Below are 15,966 nucleotides of genomic sequence, written 5' to 3' on the forward strand. Positions count from 1 at the left end.
ACACAAGGCACTTCTGGATAAACTTGTTTTAAGCAGTACAGTCCACAGTTCTCTGGAGTCACTTCTGAAATCCCCTCAGTTGTGAAGGCAGTAAGTACAGAAGATCTGCAAACATGTTTTTCTCATAAGAAAAATCAATCTGAAAAGTACAGGGATATCAGGTTCAAGCAACAGGCAAACATGATATTTGCTGGAGCCCAAAATTGTGACTGACAGGGGATGGCCTCAAGTCATGTCACAGGAGGTTCAGGTTGGATGTTAGGAAAAATTTCTTCTCCAAGAGTGGTCAGGCTGGCACAGGCTGCACAGGGAGGTGGTAGAGTCACCATTTCTGGAGGTGTTCAAGAACCGTGTGGATGTGATGCTGAGGGACATGTGTTAGTTGGAAAATAATGCTGGTAGGTGGATGGTTGGATTACGTGATCTCAGAAGTCTTCCCTTACTTTGGTGATTCTATGATGGAAGGAAATCTGAGCACTTAAAGCCCTTCCCATCGGAGATGGAAGAAAATGTTGAAGAAAGCTGGTGGCAGAGCCTAGGTTTCGGTCTGTTAATGGAAAAGCAAGGACTGCAGTAAATCCAGCATGGTGGTTGAGCTATTTTAATAGTTGCATCCTGCTGGAGGAGCCACTGTCTGACCATGTTTGTCTGTGTCTTAAGAAATGAAGGGGTTCAGTTTTAGATGGGCTCACGACCACTCTGATAGTCTCATGAGGACAGATTTGCAAAGGTGTTTTGGCAGAGGGGTGAGAATGTGTCATGATCAGTGTTTTCCCATGAACAATGATGTTTTAAAACAGGAAGCCTTCTAGATTAATCTAACAGAAATATGTAAATTGGTATGAATGACCTGTCAAAAGAGGTGTGAGCTTGGTGAGGCGTGAAAGCAACAGAAGAAGCGGCAAACAGCAGACACAGGTGGTGACAAAGAATACTGTTTCTAACTGATTCAATTGAGAAATTAGTTATTTCGGACAAGGCTGGGACAGAGCTTTACTGGGGGAAAATGCTCCATTCTAACAGCAGGAGGCCAGCAGCACGAGTGTGGTGTTATTTGTGTGTATGAGATCTGTTAAATCATGGCCTGAACCACTGACTGAACACCTGGGGAAAAGAGTGGCCAGCCCTGGGAGCACAGGTGAAGGCAATTCAACTGTGTGACCAGAAGGGGTGGAGCCTGGCTGCACCTGGTTGCACCTGGCTGCACCTGACTGCCACCAGGGAAGGATCTCTGGTTAGGAATCCCTTCTTCCCTTCTTTATAGTTTTCCTTGTAAGGCTAGATTTTCAGAGTTACATTTACATCGTTACATTTGTACCACTCCTATTAACCAACAGGGTGCTAGCGGCAATGATAAAAGCCCGTTTCTAATGATACAGAGACACATCCAGATGTGAGCTTATAATCGTCAACAAGGAAGAAGCCCAGAAGAGCCTGGGTGTCAAAATCGACTTGAAATCACACTTGAAATCCGTAGGGAGCAGGCTTTGAGCAAGAAGCGATTTGTACTGGCATACGATCCTTACAATCCGGAGGAGGAAGCCGGACACAGCACAGCCGGGGGCGGGAGCTGACGCCCTGCTGGCTGCTTCCCACCGACCGCTGCGCTGTGCCGCACAGCGGGGCCAGCTCTCTCCCTGCCCGCGGGCTTTCGTGGTGAGTACCCGCCGCTATCTCCTGCGGCTGTGTGCGGGGTACTGGGGGTGCCGGGGGGCTCCGCAGCGATGTGCGGAGCAGGGTTTGGAGAGGCGCGGGTGATATGGAAGGTGAGTGGACGTAGAGCTGAGAGATGTGAGTGCTCCCGCTTGCTCTTCTAAGGACCGCTATGGCGCTCCGGGTGTTGCCAAGTGCACGGGAATAGTGATGCGTCAGTTTCGGAGTTCGTGGGCTGAACGCTGCATAGTTGTTCAAGTTGATAGGGAAAGGAGTATTGAAAGTGCAGGGGCGACCGACAGCAGTACAGCTCTGACAGAGTGGCTGTTAGTAACGTGGCTGTGAGGAAAGAGGTGCAGGTGGGGTGAGTACAGCTTAAAGAAAGATTTGCTCTCTGCTTGCTCTGTCTCTGCTTGATGTAGTTGTCTTGTTTCTGGTTTCTTGACTTTTCACAACTTGGTATCCTCATTCAGACATTCTTATAGACCAAAACTGGGTTTGTTAACACAGCGAGTTTAAAATGCAAGGTACGCTTACACAGAGCAAGTACATCTGTGTTAACATAGAGAATTCTTTATAGTTTCTGTTTCTCTTGCATGTTACAAAAATCTGATAGAAGTTGCAACTTGTGTTCTTGATGGAAGGCATTCCCAAGAACTAGCAGCTAGTTTTGCAGACACTGGCAAGAAGGTGTACATGATACGTGTTGAAGAGAGATTTCTTTTTGTGAAATAATGTTTACGTGACACCAGCTGCAGTTCCAGGCAGATCCACAGTTCAGTGGTATTGTGACAGTGTTACCTGATGGAAGGTAGTAGGAGCAAGTCAAAAGCTGTCTGCTGATGAAATCTTGCCCCTCTTCCTCCTTGGAAATATGTTTGTGCATAGGAGGTACTATATGCCACATAGGTTCCTAAGTTCATGTAATTGGAGGTATTAATGTATGCCTTGATCTCATGAGCTGTCCAGGACAACTGACATATCATGCTCTTAGTCAAACTACTGGGCATGTTTCACAAGCTCTCCTCTCAGCGCAGTGCTGCAACGTGCTTGGATGGATAACATGTTAATGGATAGAACATGGCTGTGTGCATAGTTGTGGAGCAAAATCGTTGCCTGGGAAGTTCTGAAGGGAGATGCCAACTTTCTTCTTCTGGTAACTTTCTGCCATGAGTGATTTCTTAAGAGACCTTTCTACACATTTAGATGCAGTGGATCTTTTAGTTGCTCATGTCAGTCCCTGGGCTGCAAGCACCAGGCTTTCAGAAGCCCATCCATTTTTAATGTTTTGTTTTACATGTGCCAGTTCATCTGTGAGCAAATGCTAAATGAGAGAATAAACTGCTCTTTTCATTTCTGTCCGTAAATGTGGACCTTTGAGGAACAGTCCAGAAAGTTCCTCCTTTATAGCTTTCACCCAGCATTTTTTTTTTTGCACCTTGACTTCAGCTCTATCTCTGCTGTATGACAGGACATGGAAAAATTGTCATCCACCCCAGTAAGTTTATTTTCCTTAAATGACAAAGCAACTGTTACTATTCACACCAGAAGCTGATCTATTATTAAGTCATACATGTCTCATTAACTTTCTTCAGGTGAAGAAGATGCTTTCTTCCAAAATGACTTTCCAAGCCCTGGTTTTGAGTCTGGTTTGTGTTGTGCTTGGAAAGGCAAAAGGTAAGTTGAATTTCCTTAAATCTGCCTACAGATGTTTGGAGAGTTGGTTTCTGACTTCTAAGCCTTCACTGGTCAGAGTAAAGAACAAAAAGACATAAAATATAGATCACTGGTGCCATTTAACAAACATCAGACAGCTGAGACATGGGCTCGGATCTGGCAAGTGTAACACAGAGTCTTCTGGATTAGCATTTGGAAACTGGGACGTGCAATGTCCCATATCTATGGCACTGTTTGGGAACCTTTGTTCACTAGAGTTCAGAGCTTCCCATATTGCATCCTCTCCCCTGGAACAAACTATGAATTTATTTCTTTCAGTCTCTCTCACATACACCGCAAACTCTGAAGCTATGTAGTCTAGAAATTGCCTTTAGCTAGATTCACCATTTGGTTCTATGAGAATGGATTTGCATGTACTTCCTTTATCCATTTAATCTTCCCCTGAATTTTAGGAAGTAGAAATTGTTCATGACTCCACTGAGACTGGGAAGGCTTAAGTTAGTGTAAAAAAACTGAGGTGGGAGTGTAGTAGGATGGGTACAAAAATAGATACGTCTTCTATTTAGTTTGTATGGAGCCTGATCTTCACCTGGTGTAAATCAGCATAACTTGATCTCTGAGATGATGCAGGAGGAGGAATTCTGGGCAGAGGAAGCCCACATAAAAATAATGCTTTAGCTGATGACATTGTTAAGTCTGTGGGTAATCCCAGGCTTAGAATAGTGTCAGGCTTATGCATGCTTGTACTGTTTGCTCATTTCACTATTTCATGTTGTTGCAGTGTTTATGCAGACTGAGCGAAGAGTGGTGAAGGTGGGCGACAGCGTGACTCTCAGTTGTGCCCTGACAGAGCCCAAGGATGTCGTGCAAGTTACATGGCAGAAAGACAATGTAAAATCACAAGATAACATAGCTACGTACAGCAAGACAGCAGGATTAAAGATTCAGAAGCCCTATCAAGACCAGATGAATTTCACTAGCCTGATGCTCAACAACACAAGCATCACTTTCTGGAACGCAAGAATAAATGACACAGGGTGCTACTTGTGCTTGTTCAACACCTTCCCTTTTGGCTCCTTTTCAGGACGTTCTTGTCTTAGAGTCTATGGTGAGATTCTCTGCAAGGATATGTCTCCAGTAGGAGGAGAAGGGTTTTCTCATCCACAGAATTTCCTTGAGAGGACATAGACACCTCAGTGGTAGGAGTATCCCTTGGTGGGGAATAGTTTAGAAGAAGAGCTTTGTTGATGTGAGAAGGCTTTTTGGTATTGTATTCAGGCCAGTCATGGTGGCTTTGATGCTGGGCTGCCTTTGCATGCTATTCTGTGAAAAACAGCATAAAAAATGAGGAATGGAATCTTTGTAAGCCCTAAGCAGTCCCATTTGGAATGTGAGTAGGCCAACACTACTGTAGCTTCCTTTGTGTGTTGGTTACATCCCCAGCACTGCAAGCTGCCCCAAAATTATTCTTCTTAACAAATCATTTCCAAATCTGGATTTTCAGGTAAGATGAAACCATTGGGGTATATCACTTCAGTGTAAGAGGGGGAGTATTGAGTACTGGGGGTGATGGCCCAATAATGTTACTGTGTCGTGGGGCAGCGTGAGAACCCTGCGAGCTTTGCTCTGATTGATAATGGTTCATCTTCTATTACTGTTGCTGGTCAGGTGCTCTTTGTGGTGATGGTTTGTCTTGTTTGTGTCTTGGAAGGTCTCAATGCATCTGTCCACTACAACATTTCTGAAGGTCATCTGATAGCTACTTGTAGTGCTGTTGGCCTCCCAGAACCCACCATCAGCTGGAACAGTGCATTCAATTATACTCCTACACAGGAGAAGTTCACGTACGATAATGGGGTCGTGTCCATCACCAGTCAAGTGAAGGTCTATGACTTTCAGAACAGCAGCAAAGAGGACTTGACCTGCAGAGTAAGCAACGAGAATGAAGAAATGGAATTGCCCATAAGTATGAAAAAAAGTAGGTGACTGAGATAAGGCCTTTGTTAGCATTCCCTCGGCTTCTGCCTTTTGTGTGGTTGGATAGGAGTCTGCTGGGAAAGAGGGTGAAATGACTGTGTGCCAGAGGAGGAGGAAGGGAGCCCTAGTCTGCACTGTGGGTGGCTTAATAAACGTTGAAGTTCTGAAATTAATAACAAATTCACTATTAGCAATGATTAACCAGATGTTTCAGTTAAACTTATTACAGATTTTGTTGATACTCCATCCAGTTAACCTGTGCATTATGTTTTAGCTTCTCTGACACTTTTGCTAGGAGACGTGTGTATTGCAGTAATGATCAAGGAGGAATGGTACTCTCAGGCAGATAGGAAGGTGGTCAGTTGAAGATGTTTATAGTGATGTTGCAGGGAAATATTAAATGTAGCAATGTAACTTCTGAATACTTGGTAGCACTGGTTTAATTTTTTCTTCCAACATTCTGTTCTGCTGGAAAGATTTCAGTTCCAGCTCTATGGGTGAGAAGTAGGAACATGAAAAGCTAAAGTGCCAGCCTCATTTCACAGAGGAGTGCTAACGTAAGCGTTTTTAAGTCCACGTATGCCTAAATCCAGAGCCTCAAAGGGAAGATCACTTTTCTACTTTGGAAATTAGAAAAACAGGAAGGGCAGACTAGGACTGTGGGTTAGTTCCCGTATTACATGCTTGAGATAAGAGTGTTATACGGAAAATAGTGAGGGGTAGCATGCGAATAACTTCTCAAACCTTCTCTCTGAAATTTCAAAAGGACATCAGTCCTTAATTCTGAGTGACACTAGTTGCAAAAGAGTAATAAATTCTGCATCGTGTCTCGAGTGCAGTAATTTTGTTTTGGCCTTTTATAAATGTGTACCTCTGAAAGAAGGAAACATATTGCTGTTATTCCTCACTAGAAGAGCGAAAAGCCCAGCAATAGGTTGTTGATTTAGCAATCTTTTACAGCTTAGAGAAGGAGATATTCAGAAGAATAGCTCAACCTAGCTGTTTTAAAAGATTTGATGTCTTTCACTTGATTGGAATAACTTCAGTAAGTTTTCTCACTGTTATCACCGAGCACTGAATTTGGGCTATGTATTATTACTTTGATTAATGACAGTCAGATCATGTGGTTGACACCTAACCCGAGAGGGGTGTTTACACTAGAATGTTGTTTAGAACTTCTCACAGGTATTAAAACATATCTGCCTTCTTTTATGAATGTTAGTTTATCCTTTGCAGCAGTGTTTTATGTTCAGTAGTGGAAGAAATATCTTTTATTTTACTAACAAAGCCTCAGATTCTGGATGAGCAAAAGAACTCTTTAGGAAGCGTTAGGGCATGAAATGCTACTTGTGTATGTGTCCTATCATATTGACATTTTCTGGAAAGCTATGAGCAAGTATATTCATCTTTGAAGATAAGCATACTCTCTTCTGAGCAATTGCTACTTGAATATAGCTAAGCCACAGCCTTTGCAAAATCCTAGTAAAGAATTGTTGTTATTAAACAGGCATTTCTCTTGCCTTTTTCTTTTCCTCATTTTCCTGGGTAAAAAAAGCTTTGTTTCTTGTTTGTTTTCTGCATTTTTATTTTTTTAATTACTTATTTTATTTTGTTGCTCATTGCAGAAGAGGGATTCAGGTTCTTGGGGCTGACTATTGCTGTGACTCTATCATTTGTCATCTTGGTCCTGGTTCTCACTGCACTGTGTTGGAGGAAGAAGATATGTAAGAGGAGCTGAAACAGTAAGTTACTGGCATGGGAACAAGTGTTTTTCACAAAGCCATAATAAGGTCTTGCTGTCAGCAGGGAAGACTGAAACTTTGCTGAACTGTTGTTATGGAGAATGGGTGGTCATATTGCCAGACTTTATGATGTGTTTACAGTTTAATCAAATTTGCCTCAGTTGCTTGTAATTTCAAGAGCTGTTTTGCACTGTTTCCACTGTGGAACAATACAGGACTATAAGTTAGGAGGGGAGGATATGGGCAAAGCCAGATGCACTGTCTGTGTTTTGCTTTCTAATGGAAGTCTTTTCAAATGCGTTTCAGTTTTCTTCGTTGTTTTAGAGGGACAACAAAGAATTGAGTGCTTGTCTGCTGAGATAATTTTTGGCAGGACACTGATGAGAAACCAGCTCATGAAGAGTTTTGTGCTCTCAAGACATAGCCATCTTCTAGTCACAGCACCTTGGTGCATTTTAAGACACAACGTGGAATGATGCTCAAACTTGGTGTGTGAATCAGATTCCTAGTGCTGAACAAAGGAGATACTGCTGTACCTGTAGGTGTGGTGACCTGACAATGAAACAGCTCTAGACATCACTACTAGTAATAGGATAGCAAGGGAGAAGTAACTGAAAAGGGAGAAAGACTTTAAAAATCATGTGAACTTGATGGTCACTGCTAATTTTGCTTTTGCATCACAGGATCAGGATGCTGTGCTTGGCTTTAGATTCTATGAGTATGTTTAGAAATGCTTTCAGAAGCCAGCAGACATTAACTCAGTTCATTCTGGAACGTTTAGACATGTGCTTCATGATGATAATGTGATAAAAGTTAAAGAGGTGTTTCCAGGAATATCAGACCTGTGTATTGTGAACCTGAACCTATGGTGCTTATAGTGAGGAGGGGGTGACATAGTAGATTCCCTGCTGCGAGGGACACAAAATTTTTTTGAGGAAAAAAGAGAAATGAATGCTTTGTAGACCCCTTGTATTACTTCCTAGTTGTACACGGTGCTTGAGCTCTACGTCACTGCTATAAACAATTAAAAAGAGGAAGTTTTCCGACCAACCTGGAAATGAAAGGTCAAAGAGTTGGTTCTATATTTTGGTTCTGTTTTTAAGGCATCAGAAAGAAAAGCTGTGATGGTTGTGGGAAAGATGTATCTCTGTTCTAAAATACCCCTTCCAAGCACCAATGAGCTTGTATCAAGCAGACCTAGGAGGAGACACCATAAGGCAGAGTGACCTGACAGAGGTCTGTGGTCACCCTCTGGAATGGTTCAGGGAGTGATAGGGCACAGGGACCAGTGTGCCATATAAGGCAACCTTGTCACATACACGCACCCTTATGCTGTGGCTACAGCAGGTGGCTGAAGCAGGAGTGTGTCAGTGACACATATCTTAGTTGGACCAGGTTGATTGTGTTTTGATGAAGGTGAAGTTGCTAACTTACCTCCTAGTGGGATTTTGGCCCCTGGGTATTAGTAGTTCCCTTTGGGGTTCCAGTAGTGACATATAAGGGGACCATTACAGTAGGCAGTATGGTTAACTTCACTGCAGGTTCCCAATGCCCTATACCATCTGTTGTGCATCAGTGGGGAAACTTACTTCAGCAGCATTTAGCAATGGATCTGAGCTGGTATTAGGGTCTATCAGCTGTAGCAAGATTTGGGATCTACGTCTGTTGGTGGTCCTTCTCATTTATGATGGGTTTGGTTAACTCTAGTGCCAGGATGTGACTTACACAGTACAGGTGGAAGTCTTACATTCTGTTCTTTTAATGTACTGTGCTTTGTTTAGAGTATTACCACTCACAGCTACCAGGTTTTAATGGGGAAATACATTTGGTATCCTTACCTTGGCTCTCACTTCAGACCCTGGTCTGTTTTTCCATAGGCTTATTTTTTTTTTTTCTCTGGTGGGCTATGAGGTCTGTGCATGTTCCTGAAAGCACAAAGATGTGTGTGAAAGAGAGTAGCATCTTACAGGTAGTAACTTTTGTCCTCTATTATCCTGAGATTGTGTTGAAATGACGAATAGTACCTATATACATACTTCTGAACATGCTTCTAATAACAGCCTAGCAGAGAGCTAAAGTAGCACTGACTGGAGGATGTCAGCATCTGAGGCTGTTCTGTGGGGCTTCAATGCTTCTTTTCATTCTGTACTAGCTAAAAAACAGAGCCTTTCCAGTTTTATCAAGATGCCTTTTTTTTTTCTTTTCACTAGAACACTGACTTTTTATCTGTGTGGATGGGGACTCCGTCGAAGTTTCACCTTTCTCCTTCTGCTGTCCCATCCCTAGACACTTGCCTTAGATACCAGTTACAAAGTACATGTGTTTTGGTTTTCTGCAGAAAGATCCAAGTGAAACCTCTTCACAAAGCCTTTGTGTTTCCAAGTTAATGACTTTTTGACAGACAGTGAGTGGCTTTGTGGTAAGAATTGATGCCAGAGCATTGGAGAGCTTGCATCTTCACTCTTGGTTGGCTAAGCACAGAGGCAAACTAGATGTGCTGTTACTCCATGAAGGGCAAAGAGCAAGATGTGGTCAGTCATCTTTCTGCAGATGGAATTTTGCTCACACTAGTGGTTTGTCATTACTACATCTCTGTTTAAAAAACAAAAAGCAAAACCAAAACTACTGCACCTTTTCCTAATTGATTCACCTTACTTTAGAGTTAACTGTAAAGCAGTGCAGTTAACAAACCAGCTCACTGGACTGAAGCAAAATAAAGGCTCTTAGATGCAGTAAATTCCTGTGGCTCACTTACCTCATACATGTATCGACCTGTACGCTTTCCTCAGCATCCACTTGTTTTTCCAAGACCTGCAGGATGCTCGCATTTCAGCCTGGCCAGCTGAAGCTTTACAGTTGGTTCTCAGGAGCCAGCAGTCTCTGGGGGTATTAAATTCCATACAAAGGGTTCTCTAGAGATTTGTGGCTTTCTGAGGGAAGGTCTGTTTCACATATCCACATAGATACCAGCATTGTTGTTTTTTTTCTTTTAGCACTGGTATCCATGTGGGAAAATTTGAGCTCCGCTGGGTGACAAATGGATGTTTTGCCACGTACAGAGTTTTAGAAATGGTCAAGTAGTATATTTGTGTTTAAAAAGCCATAATAACAGGGCAAGAATTCTTGGAGTTTGTTGATGAAAGGTATGGCGTGACCTCAGACTGAGCAGATTAGGAGGGCCTGGAAGAATAAAACATGAAGGGTCATAGAAGAAAAGGCTAGATCTGATTTAAAAACCTGTTCTGTAGAAAACTTTTGCATGGCAACGAGTTTCTCTGGTTTAGAAATTGAAACATTGAAGTTTTCCTTCCTGTGAGAATTATATGTAACTTATATTTCATACAATGATCTACTTTATTGAGTATTAAAGTTCTCATATTAAAAGTAGTACTGGTTCCCTCACTACAAGAGAGGCATTGAGGTCCTTGAGTGTGTCCAGACAAGGGCAGCAAAGCTGAAGAGGGGTCTGGAGCACAAGTATGATGGGGGAGCTGGGATTGCTCAGTCTGGAGAAGAGGAGGCTCAGGGGAGACCTCACTGGCTACTACAACTGCCTGAAAGGAGGTTGTGGTGAGGTGGGATTTGACCTCTTCTCCCAGGTAACAGTGACAGGACAAGAGTTAATGGCCTTAAGTTGTGCCAGGGGAGATTCAAGCTGGATATTAGGAAACATTTCAGGAAGGGTGGTGAGGCATAGGCACAGGCTGCCCAGGGAGCTGGTGGAGCTGCCGTCTCTGGAGATATTCAGGACCTGTGGATGCAGCACAGAGGGGCATGGTTGGGGGGGCATGGTGGGTTGGTGGTTGGTTCCAACCTTGGTAATTAATTCTATGATTCTGTGACAAACATTTGTCAGAATACAGCTAACAGACTTTGAAGAGATGCTTAGGCTTGATATGCTTAGGATGTTACATGAATACTATAAAACACCGTGAAAATATCTTTGAAGCACCAACTAGAAATTACTTACTACCCTGAATAGGAATTAAGGGTGCCTTGATTATATTTAATTTCTGGAGTTGCTGGAAATGATACAGATTCAGCTCTGTTATGCTTCAAATAATATCTTTGCTATATATATATCTTTGTTATATATAACTATATAACTATAACACGTAGTTAATAAAAAAATCAAATCTTGGGGGGCTGAAGGTGTCCCAGAAGTCTGGGAAATATGGAAATGCTGTACAGTAGATTCCAGTAATTCAGGACATTTTACAGCCACAAGCACTTGTACAAACGTGCTATTTTTATTTTATTTCTTTTTTTGCCATGTTTCTGTTTACAACTAGGAGAATTATTTTTGGAGTATTCCCGAGTACTTATTCATTTTTGGGAAGGCCGTGTTTTGGCTTAAGGTTACGCAGTTTCTCATTTGATTGGTATGACTTCTTGTTTGTTCCGTGTGCTTTGATTCACAGATCTATTTTATTTTTTTTAAGAGTGGCAAACCTGATAGTTACAAACAACATAGGAACAGGTTGGTCTTAGGAGGCTTCTCTGAATAGTTTTCCTGAAGTGAAAGCTGAATATTAGCCTTTCAGAGGATGCGTAGCCAGCAGTGCCCAGGGGAATGGTCTCTGGCTGTTGTGGCATTCCATGGGGGAGTTTACTCCAGAGTCACCTTGGTTCCCTCTCTTGTGGCTTCACTGTAAGTAAAGGATTCTATTTGCAGCCTCTTTCCTTTTCACTTCTTAACAGTAAATAAAACAAAATGTACAAATAAAACAAACTTAAACCCACAAAACCACAGCTTAAAAATTACAACCAAAATACATCGTAACCAAGAAGACTTAAATAGCCTTAAGAGAAAAACAAGAGTGCCTATACAGACACTCATCAGCAGAATGGTAATTTGGGAGCAGTCACGTACAGCTGCCCAGGAGGTTTCCCACACACACAAATATTTTACAACAGAAGCAAAGGATGCCTTATGGGTTTCATGACGTAGCTCTTGTTCTATAATAAGTCATTTTAAAATTGTTTTGTTTAGAAAAGCACACCCAACAGTACCTTCCAGTCTGCTCCATACAGAGAGCAGAGTACAGGTGTTCTTTTTAGAGCATCCCATCTTTTAGTACTCCTAGCTTTCATCACTATGGGCAGGAGAACTGATGCTCTCTCTCTTTTCCTATCATGCTTTCCTACAATGTGTTCCTTTTGCTGCCTTCCATCGTGGAGAGCAGTGAGCAAGGAGATCTTTCAAAATCCTCCTGCCTTACCAGAGGAGAGGTGCTTTAGGCATGTGCTGCTAAAAATGGCCCTCCCTCTGCAGAGGCCTTTGCTAGGTGTGACTATCAGTGTCTATTCCATGCACAATATCTGCTTTTATTTCCCCCATGAAATAATGTCGCAGTCTGTCCTTCTCTTTTCATGCAAACAATCGTGTGTTGAGTGTAAGCAGAGAATGGCCAGCATTTGAAAAGGCTGATAAATAGCATTCCTGTGAAATGTCATCTGGCTGCTTCAACTTCTTGCGGAATCAATTCTAAATTCTGAAATGTTTTTCCTTTTAAAGAATACTTTAGCTGTGGGCAATGTTATTGGACAAGGAGGTGGAAACCTTTCTTACTCTTCTACACCAAAAGCAGGGATGGCAGGGATTTTATATTTCATGTCTCAACAAAATTTATTAGCTGTCATTTTTCACTTAGGTTGCTATGTTGTCTTACCTCTTGGATAAATTACTTGTCACTGAAATGAGAGCAAACGGTAGGCCAGCTGTAAACCCAATGCATTAAAAACCAACCTGTTCCTTTAAAATTATATTGAGAATTATATTGGGGTTGAGTGGCTGGATGACTGTGAAGAGAAAATGAACCTGGGGTGTTGGTCGATGCTCAGTTGAACGTGAGCCGACAGTGTGCTCAGGTGGCCAAGAAGTTCAACGGCATCCTGGCCTGTATAAGAAGTAGTGTGGCCAGCAGGAGCAGAGAGGTAATCATCCCTCTGTACTCAGCTCTGGTGAGGCCACATCTCGAGTATTGTGTTCAGTTTTGGTCTCCTCAATACAAGAAGGACATCGAGGCCCTGGAACATATCCAGAGAAGAGAAACAAAACTGGTCTGGAGCACAAGTCTTATGAGAAACAGCTCAGGGAGCTGGGATTGTTTAGCCTGGAGAAGAGGAGGCTCAGGGGAGACCTCATTGCACTCTACAACTTCCTGAAGGGAGGCTGTGATGAGGAGGGGCTTGGCCTCTTCTCCTAGGCATCAAATAGGACCCAAGGAAATGGCCACAAGTTGTGCCAGAGGAGGTTTAGATTAGACGTAAAAAATAACTTTTTCTCTCGGAGTGGTCAGGTACTGGAATGGCTGCACAGGGAGATGCTGGAGTCACCTGGCAGTGTTCAAGAGGCATCTGGATGAGGAGCTACGAGATCTGGGTTAGTGGTTGTGGTAGCAGCGGTGATGGGAGGACAGTTGGACTAGATGATCTTGTAGGTCCTTTCCAACCTTGTGATTCTATGATTCTGTGGTATTTATAGGAAGTAGAAAATTCTTTTTTTTTTTTTTTTTTTTCTTCTTCTTCCAGTAAGTTGTTCCTATAATATGCAAATAGATTAATACTAGTCCTGGAAATCTGTCATGCTGTACTCCCTGTGTCTTGCTTGAAGATGCCTTCTTATTTATGGTCTTCTGTTTAAACATGCAATAAAGTCTTGCACTCAGGTAGTCCATCCAAAAAGAGGTGTGGCAGTTCTCCATTTACTTTCAGGGTAGTACAAGCAAATGAATCTCAAGCCATACTTATTCTGAACCTCTCTGATTCATCCTTTTTCAGCTTTTTCTTTGTTTTCTAGGATTGCAGAGGATTTCCATTCATCTCCTGGATCATTACAGCCTAGCATCCCGAAGTCAACACTAAAAGCAGAGACTTACACAACTGGAAAGTAGCAGCAGTAAAAGGAAAATACGTCAAGACCAAAGTGCTGAGCTCTCTAGACAGTGTCTTCATTGCTGCAAGACTAGTACAGTGTTTGATTTCTGATGTAAACACTACATCACAAGGAAGAGGACCAGAGGGAATGCTCAGTCCTCTCTTCTGCTGCCAGACAATATCTGCTCTGCTCATGCCATTCTTGGTACTGCTAGTCTGCAAATGTATTTGCCTTCTTCCCATGGAAGCTGTGAGCAATCTGGGGGTTTTCTTCCAGTGCATAACTGCTCTCAGTAAAGAGCTGGGGGGATTATTTTACTAATAGCTTTCTGCAGTGTTATGTTTTGCAACTCAGTGACTCATCATTTTCTTCCTGTCATCTCCTTTTCTTCTTTCTTATCCAGCTAATGCAGCTCCTTCTCCTTGCTGAAAGTATCAACAGCTGTATTTCTGAGTGACCTCTAGAAAGATCTGCTGCTGGTGGTCTCAAACCACACCAAATCTGCTGAAATTATTGGTAAAAGGTCAGTAGGATCCAAGTCAGGTGACAGATTAGAGGTAGTAGCAGCCATAGTTGGGAAAGAAGTCTTATCAGTAATTTATTTCATATGGCTTTCTTTCAAATCCTGTTTTGGTTTGTTTGTTAATTATTTGATTATTTAATATGTAAATGAGGAGAAGATTGAAACAAAGCTCAGTAGTGAAACTACTGTCATACCCTCCTTTCTGAATGCTTTGCTGTTGGAATCTCTCTGCCTTCTGATGCAGTGCTGTTAATACCCCAGCCTCTTCCTTGCTTAGTTGTCAAAAAGCATGGTCTGGCCTTCTTGATCATCTTCGTGGTCACTTGATACACTGCGCCATCCCTTGTCTCCATCTATTCTTGTTGCTTGTATTTAAGCAAAGACAAATGGCCCTGTTGGCCAAAGGCAATTATTCCATGCCTAGACTTTGTCACATGAGATGTTACACCTCAAACTAACCATGCTACAACACTATGGATTTAATGGGATCAATGGAGAGTTTTAGAGAAGCTGAATTTGCTACTTTGCCATTGTTTTGATGGCAGGTGGAACTGGAGCCCCTCCAGTTTTATATTTTCTTTTCCCCTCTGATTGCCAACCCATGGCTGATAGCTTTGGGCTATCAACTGATTTTTTTGATTTTTTTTTTTATACATATTTTAGTGGTGTTATGTGTCTCATGTGTATTGCTTAATTGTTATCTATGCAAAGTTGCTTTCTTTACTGATGTACTGACTGTCCTGCTTTGTTTATTTGCCTTTACCAAAGGGAAGTGGAATAAAGAAATTTTGAAAGTAAGGCCACGTGATTCTTATTTGTAAGTAGTACCTACAGTGCGTGTGGGCCTTTGTAAATGGAGCCAGAGTAGTGCTCAGGCTGAGAGAAGCACCATGAGTGAACTTTAACTATGTGAATAATTCCTTTGGAAAAGGCAGTGGTGGCTTGTTGTGTTGTGAAAGACCTATGACCTTTGGTGTATGGAATTGTGAAGTCATGTTTATTATTGGCATGGCATAAGGTTATGTTTTTTCTTCTCTTAAAGATGTGGTAGGGAAAATTTTTTGCTCCTGTCTCCCTAAATGAACTAATCCGAGGTTTTGCCATAGAAGTGAGGGGCAGCAATTTATTGCCTTCCTGAGCTCTACCAGTTGGTGGAGTGGAAATAGGCACTGATCTCCAGAGATTTGGAAATGCAATATAAATTCCCATTTCTATTGTTCTTCTGCTCCTGGTGGCTTCAGAAGAGCTACCTGTCTGGAACTACTGTTTTCACTGCTGCAATACCACATGTGCAGTGATGACAGTTGGTAGTTTCTCCTTCTGGTTGGTAATGTGTCCCTGAGGCCAGACAGGTCACAGCCTGTTTCCTGGAAGGAGCGGAGTTTCCCATGCAGAACAGCAGAAGGGCTGCATGCTACAGACTGGGAGCTGCTGCCAGATCTGCTCAGGTGTTGCTTGATTCACAAGCTGGTCTGAGCTGTGCTCATAGTATGGAGTAGGAATTAAGCAACTGG

General features: G+C 42.4%; 1 protein-coding gene across 2 annotated transcripts; it reads left to right on the forward strand.

Moving 5' to 3' along the window:
• Window positions 1-1,491: 1,491 nt before the first annotated feature.
• On the forward strand, window positions 1,492-15,453 carry LOC140259099 (OX-2 membrane glycoprotein-like). Of its 2 annotated transcripts, none has more exons than XM_072350107.1 (6): window positions 1,492-1,656; window positions 3,249-3,330; window positions 4,112-4,438; window positions 5,042-5,308; window positions 6,933-7,049; window positions 13,852-15,453. In XM_072350107.1, exons 2-5 carry the CDS (start codon window positions 3,258-3,260, stop codon window positions 7,043-7,045), a joined length of 780 nt encoding a protein of 259 aa, XP_072206208.1. In that variant the 5' UTR covers window positions 1,492-1,656; window positions 3,249-3,257; the 3' UTR covers window positions 7,046-7,049; window positions 13,852-15,453. The 2 variants fall into 2 exon arrangements, with proteins under 2 accessions (XP_072206208.1, XP_072206199.1); XM_072350098.1 differs by lacking the exon at window positions 13,852-15,453 and adding an exon at window positions 9,260-9,783 and having other exon boundaries at window positions 1,528-1,656.
• The last annotated feature ends 513 nt before the right edge of the window (window positions 15,454-15,966 follow it).

The sequence above is a fragment of the Excalfactoria chinensis genome, chromosome 1 (genome assembly GCF_039878825.1).
Source record: "Excalfactoria chinensis isolate bCotChi1 chromosome 1, bCotChi1.hap2, whole genome shotgun sequence".
Taxonomy (NCBI): domain Eukaryota; kingdom Metazoa; phylum Chordata; class Aves; order Galliformes; family Phasianidae; genus Excalfactoria; species Excalfactoria chinensis.

Coding starts and splice junctions, on each gene's coding strand:
- LOC140259099 (XM_072350107.1), top strand. CDS start 3,258: ATGCTTTCTTCCAAAATGACTTTCCAAGCCCTGGTTTTGAGTCTGGTT. Junction 3,331..4,111: donor TGTGCTTGGAAAGGCAAAAG/GTAAGTTGAATT, acceptor ATGTTGTTGCAG/TGTTTATGCAGACTGAGCGA. Junction 4,439..5,041: donor TTCTTGTCTTAGAGTCTATG/GTGAGATTCTCT, acceptor GTGTCTTGGAAG/GTCTCAATGCATCTGTCCAC.